The 23,569-nt window shown below is 46.3% G+C and overlaps 1 protein-coding gene across 1 annotated transcript in view; it reads right to left on the reverse strand.

Annotated features, from left to right (window-relative positions):
* Positions 1–7,801: 7,801 nt before the first annotated feature.
* UPB1 (beta-ureidopropionase 1) overlaps positions 7,802–23,569 on the reverse strand; it is a 28,592-nt gene continuing 12,824 nt past the window's right edge. Inside the window, exons 4-10 of the mRNA XM_016204244.2 lie at positions 20,488–20,582; positions 18,134–18,295; positions 16,288–16,457; positions 11,892–11,973; positions 10,890–10,932; positions 9,527–9,681; positions 7,802–7,885 (exon numbers count right to left, since the gene is read on the reverse strand). Coding sequence (XP_016059730.1) covers positions 7,802–7,885; positions 9,527–9,681; positions 10,890–10,932; positions 11,892–11,973; positions 16,288–16,457; positions 18,134–18,295; positions 20,488–20,582 — 791 coding nt within the window. The remainder of the gene's footprint in view (positions 7,886–9,526; positions 9,682–10,889; positions 10,933–11,891; positions 11,974–16,287; positions 16,458–18,133; positions 18,296–20,487; positions 20,583–23,569) is intronic.

Raw genomic sequence — 23,569 nt, forward strand, 5'->3', positions numbered from 1 at the left:
GCCTCAGCTGCTTGAAGGGAAAATGAGGCCAGAGATCAAGGGGAACCAAATGCCATATTCACCTGAGTATTATGGGGGAACGGTAGGGATGAGAGGGACTCAGACTTTTATGGCTCTGCTGGATATGCGTTCCCACATCTCAATCCTGTGCATTCCAGGGAGCGGGGGGGGGGGGGGGGGGGGGGGGGTGTTCAAAATTCAACTGATGGGGTTTGGGCAAGTTTCCCAGCGGGAGAGAAAAGGCTAAGTACCCAGGGCCCTTTGGTCCCATTCAATGTATTGTTGCGTCTACATCTGAAAGTGTCATAGAAATTGATACTTGTCCTTCCAGCTCGTAAGTGCCAGAGATCAGGAAGACCTACATACACATCATCTCTTAGTGCTAGTGGGATAAACTCCCCTGCCATTTGCCACCAATGGGTAGATTAGGATTTAGCATGTGCCCTTTTACCCTCCAATGTCCAAAACTTTCACTACATAGGTGATGTCATGTTGGTGGCAGGTCAAAAGCCTCAGTCTCAGAGATCCTGATGGTGTTTCACCCCTCTAGTAGCAGGGTGACTGATAAACCCTGACCAAATTCAGGGACTTGGGACTATGTGGCCAGATTCATAATGTGTAATCTCTCCAGCAGTCAAGGAAATCTGCTACTTCCTCTTTATCCATCCACCACTCCCCAAAAAGGAGGCCTGGCACCCTCTTGTAATCTTTGGGTATTGGAGACAGTATAGCCTCACTTGGGCATCCTACTTGGTCCTTTTATAACCTGCAGACCCTTTGAACAGGACCCAAACCAACAGACTGCATTGGACGCTGCCCAGCAAGCTGTGACCCACTCTTTACCTTTGGGGACCCATAATCCAGTGACCCTTTTAAGCCATATATGTCTCTGTGACTGATGACTGTGCTAATTGGAGCCTCTGGCAAAGGGAAGCAGATTGCACCCTGAGGCGCCCCTTGGAGTTTTGGGTGTACTGTCCCCCTGACAGTCACCAGGTACACCCCTTTTGAAAAGCTTAATAATGGGCTCTTGTTGAAACTGAACACCTAACCTGTGAAAGCCTTGCTTGTGCAATGAAAATGGTACATTGGAGAACAGCTGGCCCAGCTCAGGCAACACCTCAGCTTTACATGAAAACAAAAAACAAAAAACGGCAGCTAATCCTTTTGGGGAAACGTTCCAACTCCACCAAAGCAAAGCCACTGGCTCAACAGTGACCCCAACTTCCCCGAAATACCTGGGCCTGTTTCACCAGTGGGCCAACTAAGTGGAAAGCTCATGGGATTCCCTGGGCAGCTGTGTGGTTCACCCTCAGCAGCACTGCCCAGAACTGAAACTGGATGTGAGTCTCTCTACTCAGTAGGCGGAGCTCAAGACCAGCCTCTCGGCCCGGGGCCAGTACCCTACTTGGTAAACCTTGGAATGTTTTCACTGACTCTGGGCTGTTGCCAATGGCCTAAGTTGTTTGGTTTGCCCTTTAGAAAATCTCAAAGCAGCGATGAAAGACATCCCTCTTTGGGGCTATGGGCTATGGAAATATATTGCGGCTGTGATTGACCTGTCTGATTGACTCATGTTAGGTGCCCTTAAGAGACTTCTCCAATGGGCCCAAGTAGAATAAAGCTGTTGACTGCCCCACCTGCCCCACCCAGATTGCTACCTGGATTATTGTGCTGGGCCTGGGGACACATCCCCATTGTGGACCGAGCACAAAGGAAAAACTGTTCCTGATGCAGAAGCCACTGCCGCATGCCAGACTTGCGGTTCCTGCCAAGGGCTGGCCTCTTGCAGAGAAGGAGTCACCTTGCACAGGGCACATGCCCACCTGCTCATGGCAAATTAATTCCATCGTATTTCTGACACCCGCTTGGGGCTATGGGCAGTGCTTCACCACTGTTGACACATTTTCAGGTTATGGAGTTGCTATTCCAGTCCAATTGGCCAACTCGAGGCACATCATTGTGGCCCTTGACACTAATCTGTGTGTTGTCTTTGGCTTTCTGGGCCATTTGCTATCTGATGAGGGGGCACCTTTGACCACAAAAGCTCCTTGATAATCGGCGGGCAGTCAAGGTATTTAACGTATCCTCCACGGCCCCTGCCGTCCACAGGTGTCTGAAATATCTCAGCAGGAAGGCCTCCTCAAAAATCAACCCCAAAAGGCTACTGACTACCTCCCTCCCTCCCCGTCCTGGTCCACGCACTTTTGTAGTTTGGTCACTGAGTGCAGCTGTCTCTAGAAAGGTCATTTCCTAGGTTCATCTGGATGAAAGTGGTAAGAAGGTCATAAGGACCTATTTTGAAATTTGGGGATTCAGACTTGACTATTCCTGGGCATGTTGCTGCTTTCTCTTCCCTAAGAGCAACTCCAGGCCAGACTGATTAGCGTATCTTTTAGGTGACCACAGCCCAGCCAAAAGAGGGCTTAGAAATTCAAACTTGACTCTAGTTCCGGCACTTGAGTTCTCGTGTTGGACTGACTCGGTCTTAGATGATAAAGACAATTACCACTTGAGTGAGAGTACATTGGGTGGGACAAAGTGGGGGACATAATGGGTCCCAGTGCATTTTATAAAAATTCCCTTGTTCCCCTTGTAACTGACACTTCCAAAAAAAAAAAAAAAAAGGTTTGGGTTTGAGAAAGGGATAACAGGAAAAATAAAAAAGCTGACGTTTTAGCTACTGGAATTTATGCCAATTTTGGAGAGGGAGCAGCAACTTTGGCACCTTAGGTACGAAACACCTTTGATCCCAGGAGATAGGGAGGGAGGAGTATTCATCATTAATCATCTTGTTTCATAATTTCCCCTGGAACCTTTCTTAGGAACAAAAATGCCCTGGTGCAACTCTCCCAAACTTTTAGAAGCACTTTAAATGTAACCGATTTCAGGATTTGCCTTCTTCCTGACCAGATGGCTTTGACCATAATGTGATCACTGTTCCTATTAATCTTACCTGAAGTCTATTGGAATGCAGGGGATATCCCTGGCTCCTATGCCTTCTAGGAAAAACACCTGCCATCCCACTAGATGTCTTCTCAACCCCCATTCTTATAGACTTTACTCAGTCACCTGTGGGGAAGACGAATGCCACCCAGCTGGTGGTATGGGCCAACAGGTTAGACTGGACTGACTGCCCTTGGGCAGTCCTTCCAAATACAAGAATTAGATTCAATTATTCAAACCAAATGGAACTCAAACACCTACCAGCTGGCCAGGAGGCCACGATGGAGGTACTATCAAACTGTGCTCCAATTGATGTAGGTCCCACTTGGGGTACCCCAACACTGGTAAACACTTTCTTTCTAGGGGTACTACATTTCCCCTGATAACTATACTTGTGTGAAAGCCAGGCATTAACCTCTCCCAAAACAATGTCTTGTATCTACGTGCTGGTCATGAGAGACCTTCAAGTGTCAGAGGTGGGGAACCCTTTTTCTGCCAAGGGCCATTTGGATATTTATTATTTACTTAATTTTAAAAAATCCTCACCCGAGGATATTTTTCCATTGCTTTTTTCAGAGAGAGTGGAAGGGAGGGAGAGAAAGATCAGTGTGAGAGAGACATATTGAATGGTTGCTTCTGGCACACACCCCGGTCAGGGCAGGGATTGAGCCTGCAACTGAGGTATGTGCCCTTGACCAGAATTGAACCCGAGACCCTTCATCCGAGGGCTGATTCTCCAACCACTGAGTCAAACGGGCCAGGGCCATTTGGATATTTATAACATCATTCGTGGGCCATACAAAATTATCAACTTAAAAATTAGCTATGAAAAAAGCTCCTAGATTTATTGAATTTTGAGTCCTGCCTGTGGTTGCCTTGGCAGGGCCAGAACAAATAATTTCGCTGGCCAGTGTATTCCCCACGTCTGGTAAGTAAACACCACCAATAGATTAGGTAGCCCATAGACAACTGTGGAGATCTCACTAAAATGAGACTAAACTTAGGGGAGCTTCCTGGACCCATAATGACTTGTTATTTATGTGCACTCTGTGGGCAGTTATCCCTGAGATGGTAGTCATCTGATTAGAAAAGGTGATGTGCCATTTATCCCTGACTTTAGTTGAAGTGATCAATGGTACCACCTTGGCCCTGGAAGGCATTCAGGCCAGTGTCAACTCACTGCCAGGGTTGGTATAGATGATAGATTGACCTAGACTTCCTCCTTGTGGGCCAAAGTAGAGATGGACAATTCTAATATATGCTTTTGTTCCTGGATTAATGACCTAGGCCAAGTGGAAAGGTCAATATTTGAGAAAGATAGACCTTGATGGTTTATGGGATTTGTCCAGCCTGTTGGGTCGAAAATCCTGAGGGGCAGGATTGAGGTTAATACTGCAGGTTGGGCTCATTCTGCTCTTTGAAGTGCTGTGGATGGAATTAATTAAATGCCGTGAGGCAAACTGAACTGATTTGGTCCAGGCTCTGCTGGTCAGATTAATCACAGTGACTGGTGGAGTGGTATACTCATGGGAAAGTTGCCAGAAGCCAAGATGGTGCAGAAATGAGGGGTGGATATTGTTGGAAGTTATTGTTGTGAGTCTCTTACATTTATCAAATTTCTGGGTGACTTGTGAGCTAAAACTATAAATGTCTTTGTTCTGGACTATCTTTTCAAGATGTGTATGGAGCTGACTTGGAAGACAGAGATAAGTCTCCCTCTGGAGCAGGTTGTTCTTGCAACCCTGGTGGTTAGAGATAGTGTCTACCTTTAGAGCAAAAGGCAGGCATACTAACTGTCCAGTATAAAAGATTCAAATTCTCTAAGCTTTCTCTCTTTTTCTCTTCCTCTTAATGCGATCCACTGCGCGTACGGGAGTCACTTGGCCTTCTTTGCTTCGCCCTATGGAAATTGTGGCTTGGGAATTGCTGCAAGAAAATGCTGGTACTCTGGTTGCTGCTACTACTGTAATAAACTATCCTATCTCTGACCCAGGATTGTCTTTTCCCCCGTCAGCATTCATAAAACTGAGGTTGGCTAACTTGTCTGCTTGCAAATAGGATAGGATCGCAGACTCTCCCCAGTTCTTAATAAATGTTCATGTTTTTTAACAGTGAATACCACTTCTTGAAACCTGTCCTAAAGAAAACAACAAAAATAAGACAATTTAGCCATTAAAATGTTTATCCCAGCATCATTTGTAATAGCAATGAATGGATGAATGAATAAGTGAATGAGTGAATAACAATGTCTAATGTAGGGGATAATGAAATAAATAAAAGCCCATCTACATGTCAAACACACAGCTGGTAAAAATAGTATAAAAATGATTTTTAAAATAATAGCCATACTAATGAGTGTGAGATGGCATCTCATTGTAGTTTTAATTTGCATTTCTCTAATGATTAGTGATGTTAAGCATCTTTCCATGTGCTATTGGTCATTTATATATATTTATGTATTTGGAGAAATATCTACTTAAGTCCTTTACCCATTTTTTAATAGGTTGTTTTTTAGTTATTGGATTTTAGGAGTTTTATTTTCTTCCATCCTGTTGGTTTTCCTTTTACTCTGTTGATAGTATGCTTTGATGCACAAAAGTTTTAAATTTTGATGAAGTCTAACTCACCTATTTTTTCTTTTGTGGCTGGTGCTTTTGGTATCATATCCAAGAAATCACTGCCAAACCCATTGTCATGAAGATTTCCCACTATATTTTTCCTCTAAGAGTTTTATAGTTTTAGCTCTTATGTTAGGGCCATTGATCCATTTTAGGCTAATATCTGTATATGAAGTAAGGTAAGGGTCCAACTTCATTCTTTTGTACATCGATATCCAGCTTTCCCAGCACCACTGCTGAAAAGACTGTCCTTTCCCTATTGAATGGCATCTCTATTCCATCCCATTGGTATATGTGTGTCTGTCTATATGCCAGTACCACAGTTTTTATCACCATAGCTTTGTATTAAGTTTTGAAATAAGGAGGTATGAGTCCCCCAACTTCATTTTTTTTTTTTTTTTTTAAATATACCTTTATTGATTGCAGAGTGAGGAAGGGAGAGGAAGAGAGAGATAGAAACATCAGTGATGAGAGAGTCATTGATTGGCTGCCTCCTGCACACCCCACACTAGGGGCCAAGTCTGCAACCCAGGCATGTGCCCTGACCAGGAATTGAACCTCAATCTCCTGGATCCTAAGTTGATGCTCAACTGCTGAGCCAGGCCAGCTGGGCCCCCAACTTCATTCTTGTTCAACATCGTTTTTGCTATTTGGGATCCCTTGAGATGCCATATGAATTTTACGATGGATTTTTCTATTTCTGTAAAAAACATCATAGGGATTATGATAGGGATTGCATTGAATCTGTAAATTGCTTAGGGCAATATGGACATATTTTTAAAAGTATTAATTAATTAATTTCTTTATCTATAGCCAAGGCTATTTTTTCCATTGCTTTTCAGAAAGAGTGGGAGAGAAAGAGAGAGAAACATCATTGTGAGAGAGACACACTGATTGGCCGCCTCCCTGTCTTGCGCCAACTGTGGGGGTGGGTGGGGAGCTGCAACCAAGGTATATTCCCTTGGCTGGAATCGAACCCAGGACCCTCCAGTCTACAGGCTGACGCTCTAACCACTGAGCAAAACTGGCTAGGGCAATTTTGACATCTTAGCAATATTAAGTCTTCCAATCCATGAACACAGGTTGTCTTTCCATTTATTTATATCTTACTTTAATTTTTTTCAGAAATGTTTTATAGTTGTCATTGTACACGTCTTTTACTTCCTTGGTTAATTTCTAAGTATTTTATTCACTTTGATGCTACTGTAAATGAAATTGTTTTCTTAATTTCCTTTTTGGATTGTTTATTGTTAGCATATAGAAATGCAACTGATTTTTGTGTGTTGACTTTGTATCCTGCTGCTTTGCAGAACTCATTTATTAGTTCTGGTACCACTTCCAATACCGAATCTGTATCAGTCAGGGTCCAACCAGAGAAGCAGAAACAGTAGAATATATATTAAGAGATTTATTGCAAGGAATTGACTTAAATGATTATGAGGACTGGATAGACAAGTCTGAAATCTGTAGAGCAGGCCACCAGGAAGGGCAAATGCTGGAACTCTCAGGCATGGGCTGAAGCTGCTATCCACAGGCAGGATTTTCTTGTTGGAGAAGCCTCAGCTCTGCTTCTAGGGCCTTTTGACTGATTGAATCAGGCCCACCAGGATTATCTAGGATAATCTCACTTGCTTAGTTAACTGGTTATAGACTTTAATCACTTCTACAAATTACCTTCATAGCAACACTCAGATTGTGTCTGATTAAATAACTGGAAACTACAGTCTAACCCAGTTGACACATCCAACGACCTTCCACCTGCCCACAGCCATCCAGTAACTCTGGGTCAGTCTCACTCTCTCCCACTAGCACACACTCTCCCACGCTTACCCTTTAGTTGCTGACAGTCTAAATGCAAAAGTGAGGAACCTCAGGACTGGGGCATCTCATCTAACTTCAAATCAACCTGCACAAACAGTGCCTGGGATATTTTTAAATGGAGGTAAAAGTCACATAACATAAAATTCGCCATTTTAAAGTATACAATTCAGTGGCATTTAGTACATTCACAATTTGTGTAACCATCACCTCTATCTAGTCCAAAAACATTTTTATCACCTCAGGAGGAAACCTTGTACCCATTAAGTAGTCACTCCTCATTCTACTCTCAGCATCTGGAAGTTTAAAAGTCAGCCTGGACAGCAACATTATCAGACATCATTAAGGAGATCTTGGACATGTAAAGCCTGTCACACCTGCAGAGGTGCCCTTCATGGTGGGCAGGGGCTGAAGGCCAGCTATTCCTTCACGATATTGGGGCTGTAGTTGGGTTTGACAGCTTCCGCAAGCTCCCGTGCATACATGTCATATCTGCCTGTCATCTGAAAGCAAAACAGGTGTACTTTAGAGGTTCCTGGTTTCTAAATGGCCCTCATTTACTTGCCACCACCTCCTGCCACTAGAGGGCAGCCAGGGGACAGAAATGTGTCAGGAAGGCTGGTCTGAAGGACAATTTTAGACTGTAATACAAAGAGAGACAACCAGCGTGACTTCTCAGCACTGATTCTTGGACGGTGATGAAGATCATGGATGCCAGCATGACTCACACACCCAGACTTCTGCTGGAAGAACTCTGTGGTCTGTTCATCCAGAAGGTGTGGCCTGCCCTGAGGCAGAAAGGACCGACCCGGGGTTCCGCAGAACCGATAGGAGCAGCCTACAGCCCAGATCACCAGCTAGGAGTGGAGTCGTCTGGGATTTGCACCATGGTCTCCTGGCTCTAGGTCTGAAGGTCCATCCACTCCACATAGCACCTCATCAAGGACACGGATGAAGGCTGGGAGAGGGTGGGGGCGAACTGGAAAGCCTACCCAGAGTGCTCACACACCAGAATTTCCTCCCTTCCCTCCCTCCTTCCTTCCTTCCAAAGCCTCGATAGGAGCTCATGCCCATCACCACAGCTTGGGAAGTTTTCTGCTTTCAAAAAGTTACTAATGAGAAAACATTCTAATTTGCATAGATTCCTCCATTAATCTGAACTTCCCAGGAAGAGGAGACAGGCCAGGACACTTTCCCGTGAGCAATGCCTTGTTTGTATGATGAGGATCTGAGACTCAAGGAAAATGCCCAGGGATCCATGCTCAGGTAAACAGGGAGCCGGGCCTAGAGCTCCTTGTCTGGCTGGATCCAAAGCCTTGGTTCCTCCCAGACACGCTGGGCAAAGTCCTTCAGTGATGATGATGTGACATTTCATTTGCATGTATAATTCGCTTATAAATGGGTGCTGAGTTGGTGAAAATACTGCATGGCGCTAATGCAGCAATCTGTGTGTGTGTCCATAGTGAGATGCCATATTATATGGGGTCCGAGTCTATGGTTGCCACTGCCCCATTCCAGGAGGATCGGCACTCACAGTCCTCTCGTGATTGATTCCTGGTGTCAGAGGTATTGGGTCTCAAAAACTGCTTGGGACATTCAAGTTAAGTCTCTCGTTTTACAAATGGAAGCGCTAAGGCCCGGGAGCAGAAGGGGCTTGCTTAAGTTGGCTGAGCAAGGATGTGCAAAGCCAGGCCTAGAGCCCATTTATCTGCATGACCCATTTCCCTCTGTGGCCTGTGGGGCCTGGCCACAGGCAGAGCCAGACACACACATTTATCTTGTAATAAGTGCAAATGCCTGGAAAGGAAAAAAGGATCAGAGAAGCTAATCTATTCTATTCTCTGGACAAATTAAATTGAGATTAATTTGTTTGAAGGCACCCAGAATCTCAATCAGATGAGAGGAGAATTTATGGAGGTCTGCTGCCTGGGCATCATTTTACCCAGTGGTTCCTTCCTTGTGCACCAGCCCTGGCTGGGCAGGATGGGACCTGCAAGGAGGCAGGGACCCAGCCCTCTGCTCAATGCTGAGCCTCATGCGGGCTGTCCCCTCGGGCAAACCCAGCAGCTGTGGTTCTCAGTCCTGAGATGAGGATGGGACCCAAGTGGAGGAGGAGAGCAACAGCAGGGGACTCAGGGACCCACCTTGAAGTTCCAGACATCATTCACCTGCCGGCAGAGGTTGAGGTTGAGCTCAGCAACCAGCAACCCGTCCTGGTCTCGGGAGAGCCCTGGAGTGCGGCTGCTGTCTGGGGCTGCCACGTAGCTTGAGCCATAAAAGTAGCCGAAGTCCTTGTGAGCTTTGAAGGAGAAAAGGAAGACACCGTGCACTTTGCAGGCATACAGTGGACTTTGCAGAGGGGCAGGCACATTGAGGGACATCCAGGACAAAGGGTCCACACCACCCTCCCCAGCGTCTGCCAAATGCTGAGGCCTGGAGGCCCTGCCTCCCTCCTCAGCCCTGAAGGCCCGGCCAGTTGCTGCAAAAGTCACCCTCACAGCCCTCACCTCTGCCTCCAAGGACGTTTCCAAAGGTCCCACTGTAGAGGTGTTGGCCCTTTGCTCCCAACATCAGCCATCCACAGCCCAAGGGAGTCATACAGCTCTGTAGGGCTTCCTGTGTGACCCACTTCCTGTGGTGGCCCCACACAGTGAGCTGGAGGCTCTGCCTTCACTTGCCTTGCCAGCTGTCACCTGTACCCTCGCTCCTTCCTTGGCCCCCAGTAAAGTGGGGCTAACAGCCTCCCTGCAGGCCTGTAAGGAGCAGGTGGGGGTAGTGCAGGGCCTAGCAGGAGCCAAGACATAGCAGGCACCCAGTGGACCTCATTTCCCTGCCTCTTCTACACCTGTCTGCAGGGAGATAATTGGGATTGGAGACCCTGGAAGTCTGGGGCCTCAAGTGGGGTGATCTGGGACCCTTTCAGGAAGTACTTTTCTGGGAAACAAACCCACTCAGCCCCCTCTGGCTTCCCAGGGGACAAGGCTAGCACACAGACTCCTCTTCAGTGAGGGGAGCAGCCCCTCCCTCCCACATTCCTGGCCAGACTGATGGGAGCAGGACGAGGGGGTTTCCTAGCAGAGGTAAGGTGGTACTTGACCTCAGATCAAAACAAGCTGTGGATTCTAGGATCCTAAGACAGTCCAGGATCTGGGCAATGATCTGGGCATCTGTACAGCTCAGGGTGGGGATGGACAAGCACAGAGAAAAGGAGGAAGGGGGTCTATAGGGTGGATGAAGCATCCCTTCTCTCAGGGAGCTCACAAAGAACTCTACCACATCTTCTCGGACTCTCTTCACACCAGTCCTGAGGGAGGGATGGAGTTCAATCCAATCCCCTTTGATCTCCATCCAGGGAATGAGGTGGTCACAAGCCCAGGACTGCCTACCCATACCTGGCACAGAAACAGGCTCCCACACTGTGGGCAAGGGAGCCGAGGAGGCAGACAAGAAGGAGACAGTGAGGCCCACTCCTCAACTGCAGCCACCATGGAAATTCATGGAACATACCTTTCTTCCCATCTCCAGAGGTAAACTCATTCGGGAAGTACTCCTGTGAAATAAATCCAAGGTGAGATAGACCTATAGGTGGCACTACCACCGCATTCATCATAGTCAGGCTAGGGTGGAGTTAGTTGAGAAACAGTTAAAGTGAGATGGAATCAACAAGTATTTATTAAATGTCCTTGCGGAGTCCCTAGCACTAGGCAAAAAATGCAGGCCAGGCAGCTAGCGGGGAATTTGACAAACAAGGAAAGTCCGAGATTTCGCCTGTGGGGAGATTACAATCTGCTGGGAGATACTGTGGAAGTTCTCAGGGCTGTGAAGGTGGTTGGGGTTTGCCTGCTGGAGTAATAAAGCCCCATCCTGGGGTCTGTGAAGGCGGCAAGGGGGTGTCCACATACTGTTTTCAGTATTTTCCCCAAAGCCTAATGGAGGCCGCACATCAAACTGTGATGGGGTTACACAGGCTAATTAAAACACCAAGTTTCCTTATGTTGTCAGAAATTAGACCAATTTAGTGCAGAAACCTTAGACTGATTGGAAGTTCTGATTAGAGTTGGACACCTGATAAGGAAGAATGAAGAATATTGTTATGTAATACATGCACTGTATTTGCTGGTCTGAATCATTCAGTGCATGGGGCCAATGGGAAAAATCTGAAACCAGATCCTTACTAGTAATAGAGGGAGAGCCTTTCAAAAATGCTTTTAGCTAAAGCAAAAACAGACAAAAATAGAGGAGAGACATAGTGATATCTTTAAAAGTAACAGACCAAGACAGTTTCCCCCATTCTGGGACCCTAGGATTCGAGGCAGGGGAGAAGAGGGAACAGGGAGAAGAGGTGTGGCATGTCCCCCCCAGGGCCAGCAGACAGCAGCCCCTTTCCCTGTGGCCTTCACTGGTCTGAAGAGGCTGGGTCTCCTCTGGCAGACAGGTTTCACAGCAGCTTATTGCTCTGTCCCCTCCTCAGCACACCTGGTTGACCAAGCTGAAGCCTTAGGGACTTACCTTGCCCACACGGTTGATGGCGCAGGTGAAGCAGTGATTGGCAATGGCTGCGTTCCTGGCCTCGACGGGCCACATGGACTCACTGTGAGAGGAGAATGAGAGGAACTAGGCTGCCCACTCCCAGCCAGACCTGATGGATGCTTGGCTCCGAGCTGCAGCTCGGCTGCTAGCCTTCCCGGCCTTTGGTGGGGACAACTAGGGGGACTCGTTGTGCCTGTGGGTGACCCTTAACTCACAAGCAGGCCAGCTTGTCCTCAGTTTGTCCCATGCTCAAGCCCAAAGAGCCTTTTGTTTTGGAGAGGACTGCTGCAAGCAGCAGCAGCCCTAGATCAAATCCCCATCCTGAGCCTCAGTTTTCCCTTCTGAAAATCCCTCAAAGGGAAATATAAAGACCAAATGACCATGCAGGTGAAGCTTCTAGAGGGGGCTGTGTGGCAAGAATTCCACAAAGGCTACTTCTCATTCCTTCCCTCCTCCTAGGTCGGTGAGGAACCCACCTTCCAGGCTGGGCAGCTCACCTGGAAAATGTCAGAAGAGAGCTAGGGGCCCTGTACATGGCTCTGTGAAGGCTCTAACTGTCTGCCCAACCCTGCCCTGCTGTGTTGCCTTGCTAAGCAGTCTCCACAGGGACAGATTTCAGGCCACAACAACAGTAAACCTGAAGGAATTTAGGTAATGGGGAAGGGGTAGATTCTGTAGCAGGTAGCACCTCCCCTGAGCTGGTCCCCATTTTCTGGTGCCTTTCTGGTTTCCTCTTCTGAACCCTGAGTCTCTAAGCAGGGGCTCCCTGGTTGTCTTAGTAGTCCAGGAAGGAGGCAACCTTCAGGCACAGCTGAACTGTGGGCTTTCCTAAGGCCAGCACCTGCACAGGGGAGATCGTGGCAGGAGACCGGGCCCCAACTAGAGATCCTGTCCTCCAGCCCACCAACTACAATGTGCCATGGAATTCAGTGGGCCTCCTGGTCACTAGTTATCTCTTGTCTGAGGAACAGCACCATTGAGATTGAGGACTGACAGGCATAATGCCCCCTTGGAAATACCAAGGGACTGACTGGGAGCAGAATGCCCTGGAATCTTCCTTCCTGTCAGCATGCACCTGGTTTAAACCAGGGAGGAGGTGGAGGGGGTGGATGCTTGTCATAAGCCTAATTCTCAGGAGGATTCACGAGTCTGGGAAAAAAAAAATCACAGGCTTGATTGAGGGGCCTCATTTTGCTGCTTTTTTCCCCCAGCTGCTAAGCCAAGCTGACAAAACTTTTAAGAAAGGATTTTTACAAAAACACACCCATAAATGACATTTCAGGAATTAAATAGACAGTTGCAGGGCGAGTACCATATTACATCTTTCTTGCAATTCTCCAGGGAGGATGTGCTGCGTAGGACTCAAACCCACAGCTGGCAATAAACTTAGGCTCTCAAAACAAGTGAGGGAAAGGAAGCTGGAGGTTCGTGAGAGCCCAGCACGTGCGGGAGTCACAGCCCAACGGGGACATGGGGACATCTGCCATATTCCCAGTGTGGCTACAGAAGCCCCTAAAAATAATCAGAGGGGGAAGACAAAATGCAGCGAGGGGATGGGCTTTCTGATTAACACACAGACATGGGGATATCTTCGACCACTCGGGCTGCATGGGATTGCCAGGTTGACTCAGTTTATGAAAAAGCGCTTTAACCCCACTGTGTGCTTAGAACTGTGAGACCCCAAAATGGGTGAGGACACCCTGCCAACCCATAGCGTGTGGGGCGGGAGAGATGTCAGAGATGGGGACAGATGGTTCTGAAAGCTGGGAGGGAATGCTTGTGTGCACCTGGCGGGAATTTACCCAGCGTTGTGCTTAAAAACGGTCACTGTCAATTCCACAAATAATCCTTTATCATTTTAAGAAAATCGCTCAGAATCCCACCATCCTACTGAAACGTCTGTTGTAATTTTTTTTCCACACTCCATGACCATCCTTGGCAAAAATATTTAGAGTTCTGATCACAGTCTGGATACATCATTTTTTGCTCATGGGCTTTTGTAATGACACTGCACTATCTTCATAAGGTCTTGTTTCAATGGCTGTACAGTAACCCACGGAAGAGATGGGCTGAAACTCTCCTAACCCTTCGTTTCTCTTCCTTCCAGCTTTGCTCTTATTATAAACAGAGCTGCCAGAAACATCTTTAGGCTTATAGCCTTTTCCTCCTCCTTAGCTACTTCCTCAGGCGAAGTTCTAGGGGTATAATCATCTGAAAATTTTAGTAGCTCATAAAACATACTGCTTTCTTGTTTTTTTTTCATTGTCACCTGAGGATATTTTTTACATTACTTTTCAGAGAGAGTAGAAGGGGAGGACAGAGAGAGAGACATCGATGTGAGAGAGAGACACATCAATTGGTTGCCTCCCGCACAAGGCCCCCGGGATCAAGCCTGCAACAGAGGTACATGCCCTCAGTCGGAATCAAACCCGGGACCCTTCAGTCCGTGGGCTGATGCTCTAACCACTGAGCAAAACAGGCCAGGGCAACATATTGCTTTCTAAAAGACCTCTTTGCGTTTTAACTACCAGCCTCACCACACCCTTGAAAGGCATGAGTTAAGCGACAGTTGGCTGAGGAAGGAAAATTGATCATTTTAATAAGCCCAATAGGCTGCTGTGGACATAAGCAGTTATGTGCATATTATGTCCGGGGTGTTTCTGTTTGCTTAATTTGGGCTAATAAAAGGGAGTGGGGTCAAGGAGTTGGCCATCTGAGACTGAGGCCACGGCTTTGCCTTCCCTAGCCCAAGAGCTCAGGGTGTTGGCTTCAGGTTCCTCCAGGGCTCTGCATGGAGGTGGAGCTTGCTAAATGCTTTATATGTGGCCGGCAGGAGGGGGCTACTCTATGGGGTGGCCTGGAGGTTCTTCTCAGACCCAGTGGCTGGAGGACCAGTAACTACTTTATGTCACGGCTGCCAGTGGATGCTGTCTTACTGACCAAGTTGCCACCAGGCCTGTGGGAGATTCTCGGAGGGGAGATCCGAGATGTGATTTCTTCCCTCCCCATCAGTGCTCCTCCTGGACATAGACAAATCCTTCAGGTGTGCAGATGGGGTGGTGGACCTGTGATAGCAGACAGGGTTTGTTTCTGCCTCCAGAAGGGACTTTTTGTGCAAATCAGAATGCTGCGGGAACATCAGTCTTAAGAAAGTAGCACTGTGTTTTTTCAAAAAGGTAAAATAGCCCTGGCCGGGTAGCTCAGTTGTTTAGAGCGTCATCCCAATATGTCAAGGTTGCAGGTTCGATCATCGGTCAGGGCACATACAAGAAGCAACCAATGAATGCATAAATAAGTGGAACAACAAATGGATCTCTCTCTCGCCAAGAAATAAATAAAATTGTTTTTTAAAAAAGGTAAGTACATGTCACATTCTGGCATTTAGAAGAAATTCGACTGAAATTTAGTAGAATGAGGACAAGAGTGACAAGAGTGGGCCACTGGGAATTCAAAGCTGACCATCAGAACTCCCTGAGCTGCCCTCCTGCAGCCCTCACCCTGCTGGGGCACTGGAGCCAGGACAACAGAGTGCAAGGCTGCCGTCCTGATCCAGGCATCCATCCAGACATCCTGCTCTAGGGGAAGTGAGTTGGGGAGAAAGTTATTTGCACAGAATTCCTAGAGCTCTGGTACTTGTTAATGATGCAAAACTGGAAACCACTGAAATACTCAGCCGTTGGGGAAGAGAGAGGCAGCAAAAGTGCAGTCAAGCTGGTCATCTTAGTTTACCTGTCATTATTAAATGAGGGACACGAGGGGTCCTGCCCTGGAGCTGGGAGATAGAGGCTGCCAAAGCCAGCTCCACTGCCTTGATCAGAACAGTTTTATCTGTTTTGGGATTAGGCTGACACCTGAACACTTGTCAGGTGTTTAAAGAAGAGAACACTTGCTGGCTAAAAACCCGTTTCAGAGCTACTTGACTAGTCTGTTAAGGACCCTCTCAGCTCCGACTCTCTCATTTGCTCTTTTTGTTCAAGTGCCTGCTCTCCAAGCATTGGATGCTACAGACAACAGGCTTAGGAATCTGCATTCATTGCCCCCACCCCCAGCACAGTGGCTATGACAGGGAGGGGAGTTAATGCTGGCCAGGTCTACTGCTCTGGCACTTGAGAAGTTTTTTTTAATCCTGATGATTACGGGGGTGAGTGGGGGGATTATTATCACCTTAGGGTTCAGAATCATAGCAAAGGGTAGTATTTCACAGCAGAGCAGCTCTTCTGCAGACTGCAATTGACATTTTGGTGTTTGTTTCACAGAAAAGTTGGTTAAATATACAACACACAATTCCAGGGTTCAGATTTGTTAGACACCCTGGTGGTTGCACCTGCCTGTTACCAAACCCAAGAACCGTCCCAAATCCCAACTATTCAGGGACCTGAGTGTTCCAATGGTGGCTGAGGGGTTGAAGATGATCTCAGCCCCATTGACGCTGTACATGAACCAGTTGAGGGGGTGGTGCCGCCCGTAGCAAATGTTCACTGCGATCCTCCCGAACTGCGTCTGGAACACAGGGTGGCCCAGGTTTCCTTCCATGTAGTAAGTAGACTGGAAAACAAAGGGCCATATATTGAAGCCTCTGAGCTATAAGATTTCCCTTTCCTTAGACTTGGCAGAAAAAAATGAAATATCGCCAGTACTCCAAAAGTGACACTCTTGGGTGTGACTCTAAGTTCAAAATTCCAATATGCTCCAAAGCAAACAAAAAACACAGAGAAACCCCAGACACAGTAACTACAAGCTAACCCAAGGGGAAATCACTGTGGCTTATGCATTTACCCACAATTTCTGTGGCACGTCAAGAAAACCCTGAAGCAACTTCCTGCAGTATTTCAAAGATAAACTTTGATTAGGTTTCAATCATGGTACAACTACAAGCTGAGGTTTGGTCAGTATTAAGATGAGTTGGTCAATGTCCTCACCAGTCACATGCTCCTATAAAGAATGTTAGAGCTGAAGGGGCCAGAAGCTCATCAAGAGCAACCCCTGCCTGCCAGGGTGAGAACACCTGAGCCCGAGTGGGCACGTGACTTGCCAGCTCATGAAGGCCAGTCTGAGACTAGAACTCACACCGAGAGGGCATCCTGCCCAGGCTAAGGAGGTCCCTACAGGGCAGACAGGTGGCAAACAGTCCTGCCATCCCTCCCTTTTCACCTGCCCCCTTGGGGTGCTGCTCCTGGGACATTTTCATGGACAGCACTGGGGGCAGGTAGAGGGTAGATTGGGGTCCTAAACAGATCTGTTCCCAGAGCATTTTGCTTCTTCCCATTAATTTCAAAATTCACAGGGCCAGGCAGCAACCAGGATGTCCACACATAGTGGACACGAAGCAGATCCTGGTGCATTGAGACAAGCCCTTCACTATCTTCAGAGAGCTAAAGATTAATCCCAGGGTAAACAGGTAAGGGGCACATTTTCCTGCCCCCACATCCAGGTGTTACTGAGAAACACTGTGTTCTTCTTTCTTCCTAGGGAACCTCGGCTAGCTCTGCAGATCCTTTCTCATTTGTCTGACCAGCTGAGAGTGCTGGACCCCCACAATCAGGGAGGGTAATGATGGACTGAGAATATCACACCCTGAACAGCTATTCAGATTTCATATTGTAGGTATTAGGTGGAGTTCATATCCCTCCTTCAAATGTCCATCTCCTCCATTCTACCAACCTACAAATTAGCATTAACCAATAAAAACAGCTCCTCTGACTTAGACCTTGATCTTGGGCACGAAGCCCCACCTGACACATGTGCACAGACACACACATTCACTCAATGTCACCCAACACATGGAAATGGTTGACTCAGATCCCATATGAGCCACAGACAAGGACCCCTGCCCTCCAAACAAGGACTAGAAAGGCAAGGAGCTCAGAGCCTGAAGGGGGCTGCAGGAATTATTTCACATTTGTGCATGATTTATTTTGGTTTAAATTATAAACTACTTACTTCAAAGAAGAATTTCAGGAAGCCAAATCAAGTAATATTAAAAAAAATAATAAACCTCTGTGCTAAAGGTGTTTTGGGCTCTCCCAGAGTCCCCCTGAATCCTATCCATTCATGTGATGCAGGGCTATGTGGGGAGGCCCCTGAGCCCTGCATCCATACTGTGTTCCAGTGTTGCATGATGTAACATGATCTGACACAGAACTTCCCTGGCAGAAAGACCCACTGAGCTCTATGCATGGAAAAGCGGGCAAGCCAGGCTGGCCACCTGAGGGGCAGCTCACCTCGTTGAAATCACCCACTCTGGGGATGTGGTTTTTCCTGGTCTTGCCCAGGACCTTTCCAGAATTGGAGATCACTACAGCTGTGTTCCACAGAACGTCCCCGTGCTCTCCATCTCGTTCCAGGATGGGGGATACCACTACCATGTCATGCTTCTTTGCCAGCTGGAAAAATTATAAATGTAGTGAGTCCTACTTTCAAATCAACTGCCATAGATTTTTATTGAAGAATTCAATGGTTCTTCTAAATAACTAGCCTTGGTTCAGAGCCATCACTTGTTTGGAAGACTAAATCCCAGTGTTGTCCTGATGCCCAAGCTCAGAGAAATAAGAATGATTACTTTCTTTGTGCACTGTTGGTAGGAATATAAAATGGTGTAGCTCTTGGGGAAACAGTATGGTATTTCCTCAAAAATTAAAAATAGAATTTGATCCAGCAATTCCACTTTTGGGTGTATAACCAAAAGAACTGAAAGCAGGGTCTCTAAAAGATATTTGCACACCACTGTTCATAGCAACATCATTCATGATAGCCAAAAGGTGGAAGCAACCCAAGTGTCCACCTATGTGTGAGTGGATATGTTCACACAATGGAGTATTATTCAGTCTTAAAATGGAAAGAAATCCTGTCACATAAATGCTGGACAGTGCATCCTGTCACATCCTTGACAGGGATGAATCTTGAGGACATTATGCTAAGTGAAATAAGCCAGTCACAAAAGGACAAATGTGTACTGTATGAGTCCATTTATGTGCAGTATCTGAAGTAGTCAAACTCAGAAACAAAGTAAAAACTCAGTTACCAGTGGCTGGGGGTGGAGGGAAGTTGTTTAGTGGGTACACAATTTTAGACTGACAAGATGAAAAAGTTCTGGAGATTTGTTTCCCAACATGGTGAATGTATATATTGAACTATATACTTAACATGATTAAGGTGGTAAATTTTACGTTATGTTTTTTTAATACAATAAAAAATAAGAGATTTAAAAGAATGAATTTTATGCTATGTGAATTATATCTTAATAAAACTGTCATCCAAAAAACCCTTGACATTAAAAGAGGTTACAGATAGTAACATCCCTATTCTCGCCTCAGAAAAAAGTATCTAGATCTAGATACTGAATTCGTTTGTCTCAAATAAGAGTATCAGGACCTGGTGACCAGCAGGATGAACAGCCCCAGCCAGTCATTTGTCTTCAACTCTAACTAGCCTCTCATTACCTCTGGCCTTAATGACAGGAGAGAAGGAAAGGCACAGGATGGAAGGTGATGCTACAAGCCATATAAAGGTGGCCATGAGTCCCCAGACCCCCTTGATGCAGACAGGTGTCCCCTGGTACCACTTCTCTTTCCCACTCTTCCTTTCCTCTTCCTCCAGCCTTGGTTCACCCAGCCATCTGCAAGCGCCTCCTTCCTTTTTTCTTCCATAGCATAGAATTGACAGCGTGGTGGGTGAGACCCCCCGCCCCGATAGCCTGAGAACACTGATCACAACTAAGCATTGACAGAGTCACCAGGATTACAGTTCTGCTCAGGACCCCCTAAATATATGCATAAAGTCTGAAACGGGATATGGAGAAATGAAAGGAGTTCTTCTGTTTGAGGTGAGAACAGTTACTCTTTGTAACCTCAATGTTAAGGGTTTTTGGATAATAGTTTTATTAAGATATAATTCTCATAGCATAAAATTCATTCTTGTACCATTCAGCGGTACATTCACAGAGCTGTGCAAGCGTTGCCACAATCTAATTTTAGAACTTTTTCATCACCTCAAATGGAAACCCAGAGCCATTAGCAGTTGCTCTCCACCCCTCTCCCTGTCCAGCCCTGGCAACCACTAACCTGCTTTTCTGCCTCTATGCATTTGCTTATTCCGGACATTTCATATAAATGAGATCATACAACATGTATTATGAGTTTTAATAAGGAAAAATGAAATCCAATTTCTACACTGATGAAGACAGGTCATGCAGAGAAGCTTACATAACTCAAGGCAAACAGCAGGTGGAGGAGCAGAGTTCTGGACAAGGAACCCACTTTGTCCCTGGTCCCTGAGTGCCAGCTCTGCCACTTGCTGCTACAAAACCTACTATAGGGTCACCCAGGCCACCCTTCCCTGGCTGAAGCTCCCTTACCTGAAAAAGCCATTAAGGGCCCTTCTGGCTCTGAAGCTCTATGATTTTAAGTGAAAGTACACTAAAAAAGGGCAGTAAATAGTCTTATCTAACCTTATCTGGCAAAACAAGCATCAAGCAGGTGCATTTTCCATGGTGAGGGCCACACCCAGCAGCTGTGGCCTCGCTCTGTGACCTGCACATGTCTGCCAGCTGCCGCCAGAGGAGCAGTTAATGTCCTACCTTCTGACAGAACCTGGTGGTGGGCCCATCCTCTGCTGACTCGGCAAATTCTGTCCAAGGAAGCTTCTCTCTCGTACAGAAAGCAAAAGGCATAGCTGTAAAGAGGAGAAATGTGAGACTCATACCCAATGCTCATCGCCTCTGAGGGGAGCACAGGACCTTGAGTGCCTTGGGCTGGCTTCCAAATCCCATCCCTGGCTGTGGACAAAGGACAGACCCTAACCTTTCTGGCTTCATAGAGAAACAAGGAGCTAGGCAAAATGCCTTACCTACAGTCTTAAAAACAATTGCAGCACAGACTTGAACAGATATCTGCACATCCATGTTCATAGCAGCATTAGCCACAAGAGCTGCAAGATGGAAGTAACCCAAGTGTCCACTATGCGGTGTATACATACAATAGAATATATATATATTTTTAAAATTATTTTTTATTGATTTGAGAGAGAGAGAAACATCAATTTCACTTATTTATGCATTCATTGGTTGGTTCTTGTATGTGTCCTGGCCAGGGCTAGAACCTGAAACGTTGGTGTATCAGGACAACGCTCTAAACAAGTGAACTACCAGGCCAGGAGCATACAATAGAATATTATTCAACCTTAAAAAGGGAAGAAATTCTGACACATGTTAAACATGGATGAACCTTGAAGACATTACATGAACTGAAATAAAGCAGTCACAAAAAGATAAATGCTGTATGATTCCACTTACATGAGGCACCCAGAATAGGCAAACTCACAGAGAAAGAAATTAGAATACTGGTTGCCAGAGGTTGGAGGGAGGGGAGAATGAAAATTATTGTTTAATGGGGACATTGTTTCAGTTTGGGAAGATGAAAAAGTTCTGAAGATGGCCGGTGGTGATGGTTGCACAACAATGAAAACATACTTAATACCACAGACATGTGACTAATGTGTGGCCGCTATGATATTATGATGGCAACAGGAATTTTTGAGCTCCACGATAATCTTATGGGACCACCGTCCATATGATGGAAATGTCATTGTGTGGTGCATGACTACATTCCTCTGACCTCTGGCTAGATACCACCAGGGGGCTAATTCAATAGGAAATTTCATTAGACTCCTGACTTTTGTTTGCTTTATTTTCAGATAGTGGGTACATATGTATGTAGTAACGGTTCAATAAACACTATACATACCAGGTTTAGAAAGGGGGTTTCCTGGGCAGGAGGGGGGAGGCCCTGCAATGGGGGTGGACACCAGTGGCTTTTGGCTGTGTGTGTTCCATCACGTCACAGTCTCAGCCACACTCTTCAGTACCCTCCAGTCTAATGGCGTGAACTTGCCATGTGGTCACCAGCCTTCCAGATTTGTCCTCTAGGCCATCCTGTTCGTACCTTTTGCCCATTTCCTACCAAGCCATTTGTTTTTTTATTCTTGGAGAATTAAATTCTTTGGACTAATTCCACACACTCTTTAGATCTTTCCTCTCCTAATAACCCAGGTTCTTTTCTTTTAGGGAGATGAACCTAAAAGAAGTTTTCAGATGCTTGCTGTTGTCCTGGCCACCCTGTGGGGAGGGTTTTATGGGAAGCTATGTGATGTGACTGGCAAGTGCTTTAACTGGTTGCAACCTGTTTGGGGGTAATAATCATAGTCAACCTTTCCCATTTATGGGCCATGTGCCCAGCACAGTGCCAAGCCTAATGATAGGCAGCTTATCCTAGATACCCCTGTGAAGTAGGTGACTCTCTTCACTGCACAAGGTAGGAAGAGAATCATTAACCTTCCAGTGCCTTCCAGTCCTAGGAAGCCTGGAACTATGATAGTGTCAATGTAGAGGCCACCAGTGCCACCACCACCATCTCAGCCACCAGGGGTGGTGGCCCATGGAGGTATCTAAGTGGGCACCAGGCTCTGCCAGCAACAGCCCGGGGGGGGGGGGGGGAGATTGGCTCCAGGCTCAAGACTCCCCAGGCTCCTCTTCAGTGAAGAGAGATGAACTGCGTTAAGGAAGCCAACAAAAAAGCTGTTGATAACAAATACAATCCTTAATGACCATTCATTCTCAGCTTTCAGAGCATTAGGAGAGACTCAAATGCCCCAAGAGAATAAAACCTCTTTTTCTGATTTCATTTCAGATTGATAAGCTCTCCAAATTTCTCCATTTGCATTTTCTCCATTTTAATGGCTTTGTTTCCTGTTTACACAACCACTGTAATGTAAACAAACTTTCAAAAGAAGGCTCTGGAATGGAGGTTGGTGGAGGCTGGCTGTTAAGTCCCAACTGCATTTCAAATTAGAGGGGAAGGGGATTCCCCATTCATTGAACCAACACTCCCCGAGTCAGGCTGTAAACTTAAACCTGGTCCTGCCCTCAGGACCTGCCAGCCTAGATAGAGGATCTGAATTATAATCTAGTGTGGCTGCATGACACCACAGAATGCCCAGTTCTGCATAGGGAAGTCCCCAGGGCCCCTCAAAGGAGGAGATATCTGTGCTAGGCCTTTATGGGTGAGTGGGAATTTTGAAGTTGGTTAAACAATCCAATAAATATTTTTTAGTGTCTGTCATGTACCAGGGATTGTTCAAGCCACTAAAGAAAAAACAGGGTGGGAGAATTAATAAACAAAATGTGCTATATCATACAATAAAATATTATGCAGCCACCCTGTCCAGGTGGCTCAGTTGGTTGGAGCGTCCTCCTGTACACCAAAAGGTTGCAGGTTCGATTCACCCATCAGGGCACATACCTAGGTTGTGGGTTCGATCCCTAGTCGGGGTGCATACGGCAAGAGTCGATCGATGTTTCTCTCTCACATCGATGTTTCTCTCTCTCTCTCTCTCTCCCTTCCTCTCTCTCTAAAAATCAATAAAAACATATACTTGGGAGAGGATTAAATGTATATCTATTATGCAGCCATAAAAAGGAATGAAATTCTGACACATGCAACAACATGGACAGGCCTTGAAAACATTATGCTAAATGAAATAAGCCAGACACAAAAGGACAAATGCTGTATGATTCTGTTACCAGAGTAGTCAAATTCATAGGGAGAGAAAATAGAATAGAGGTTATCTGGGGCGAGGGATGGGGGAGAATTACTGTTAAGTGA

The sequence above is a fragment of the Miniopterus natalensis genome, chromosome 20 (genome assembly GCF_054644295.1).
Source record: "Miniopterus natalensis isolate mMinNat1 chromosome 20, mMinNat1.hap1, whole genome shotgun sequence".
In the NCBI taxonomy this organism is placed as follows: domain Eukaryota; kingdom Metazoa; phylum Chordata; class Mammalia; order Chiroptera; family Miniopteridae; genus Miniopterus; species Miniopterus natalensis.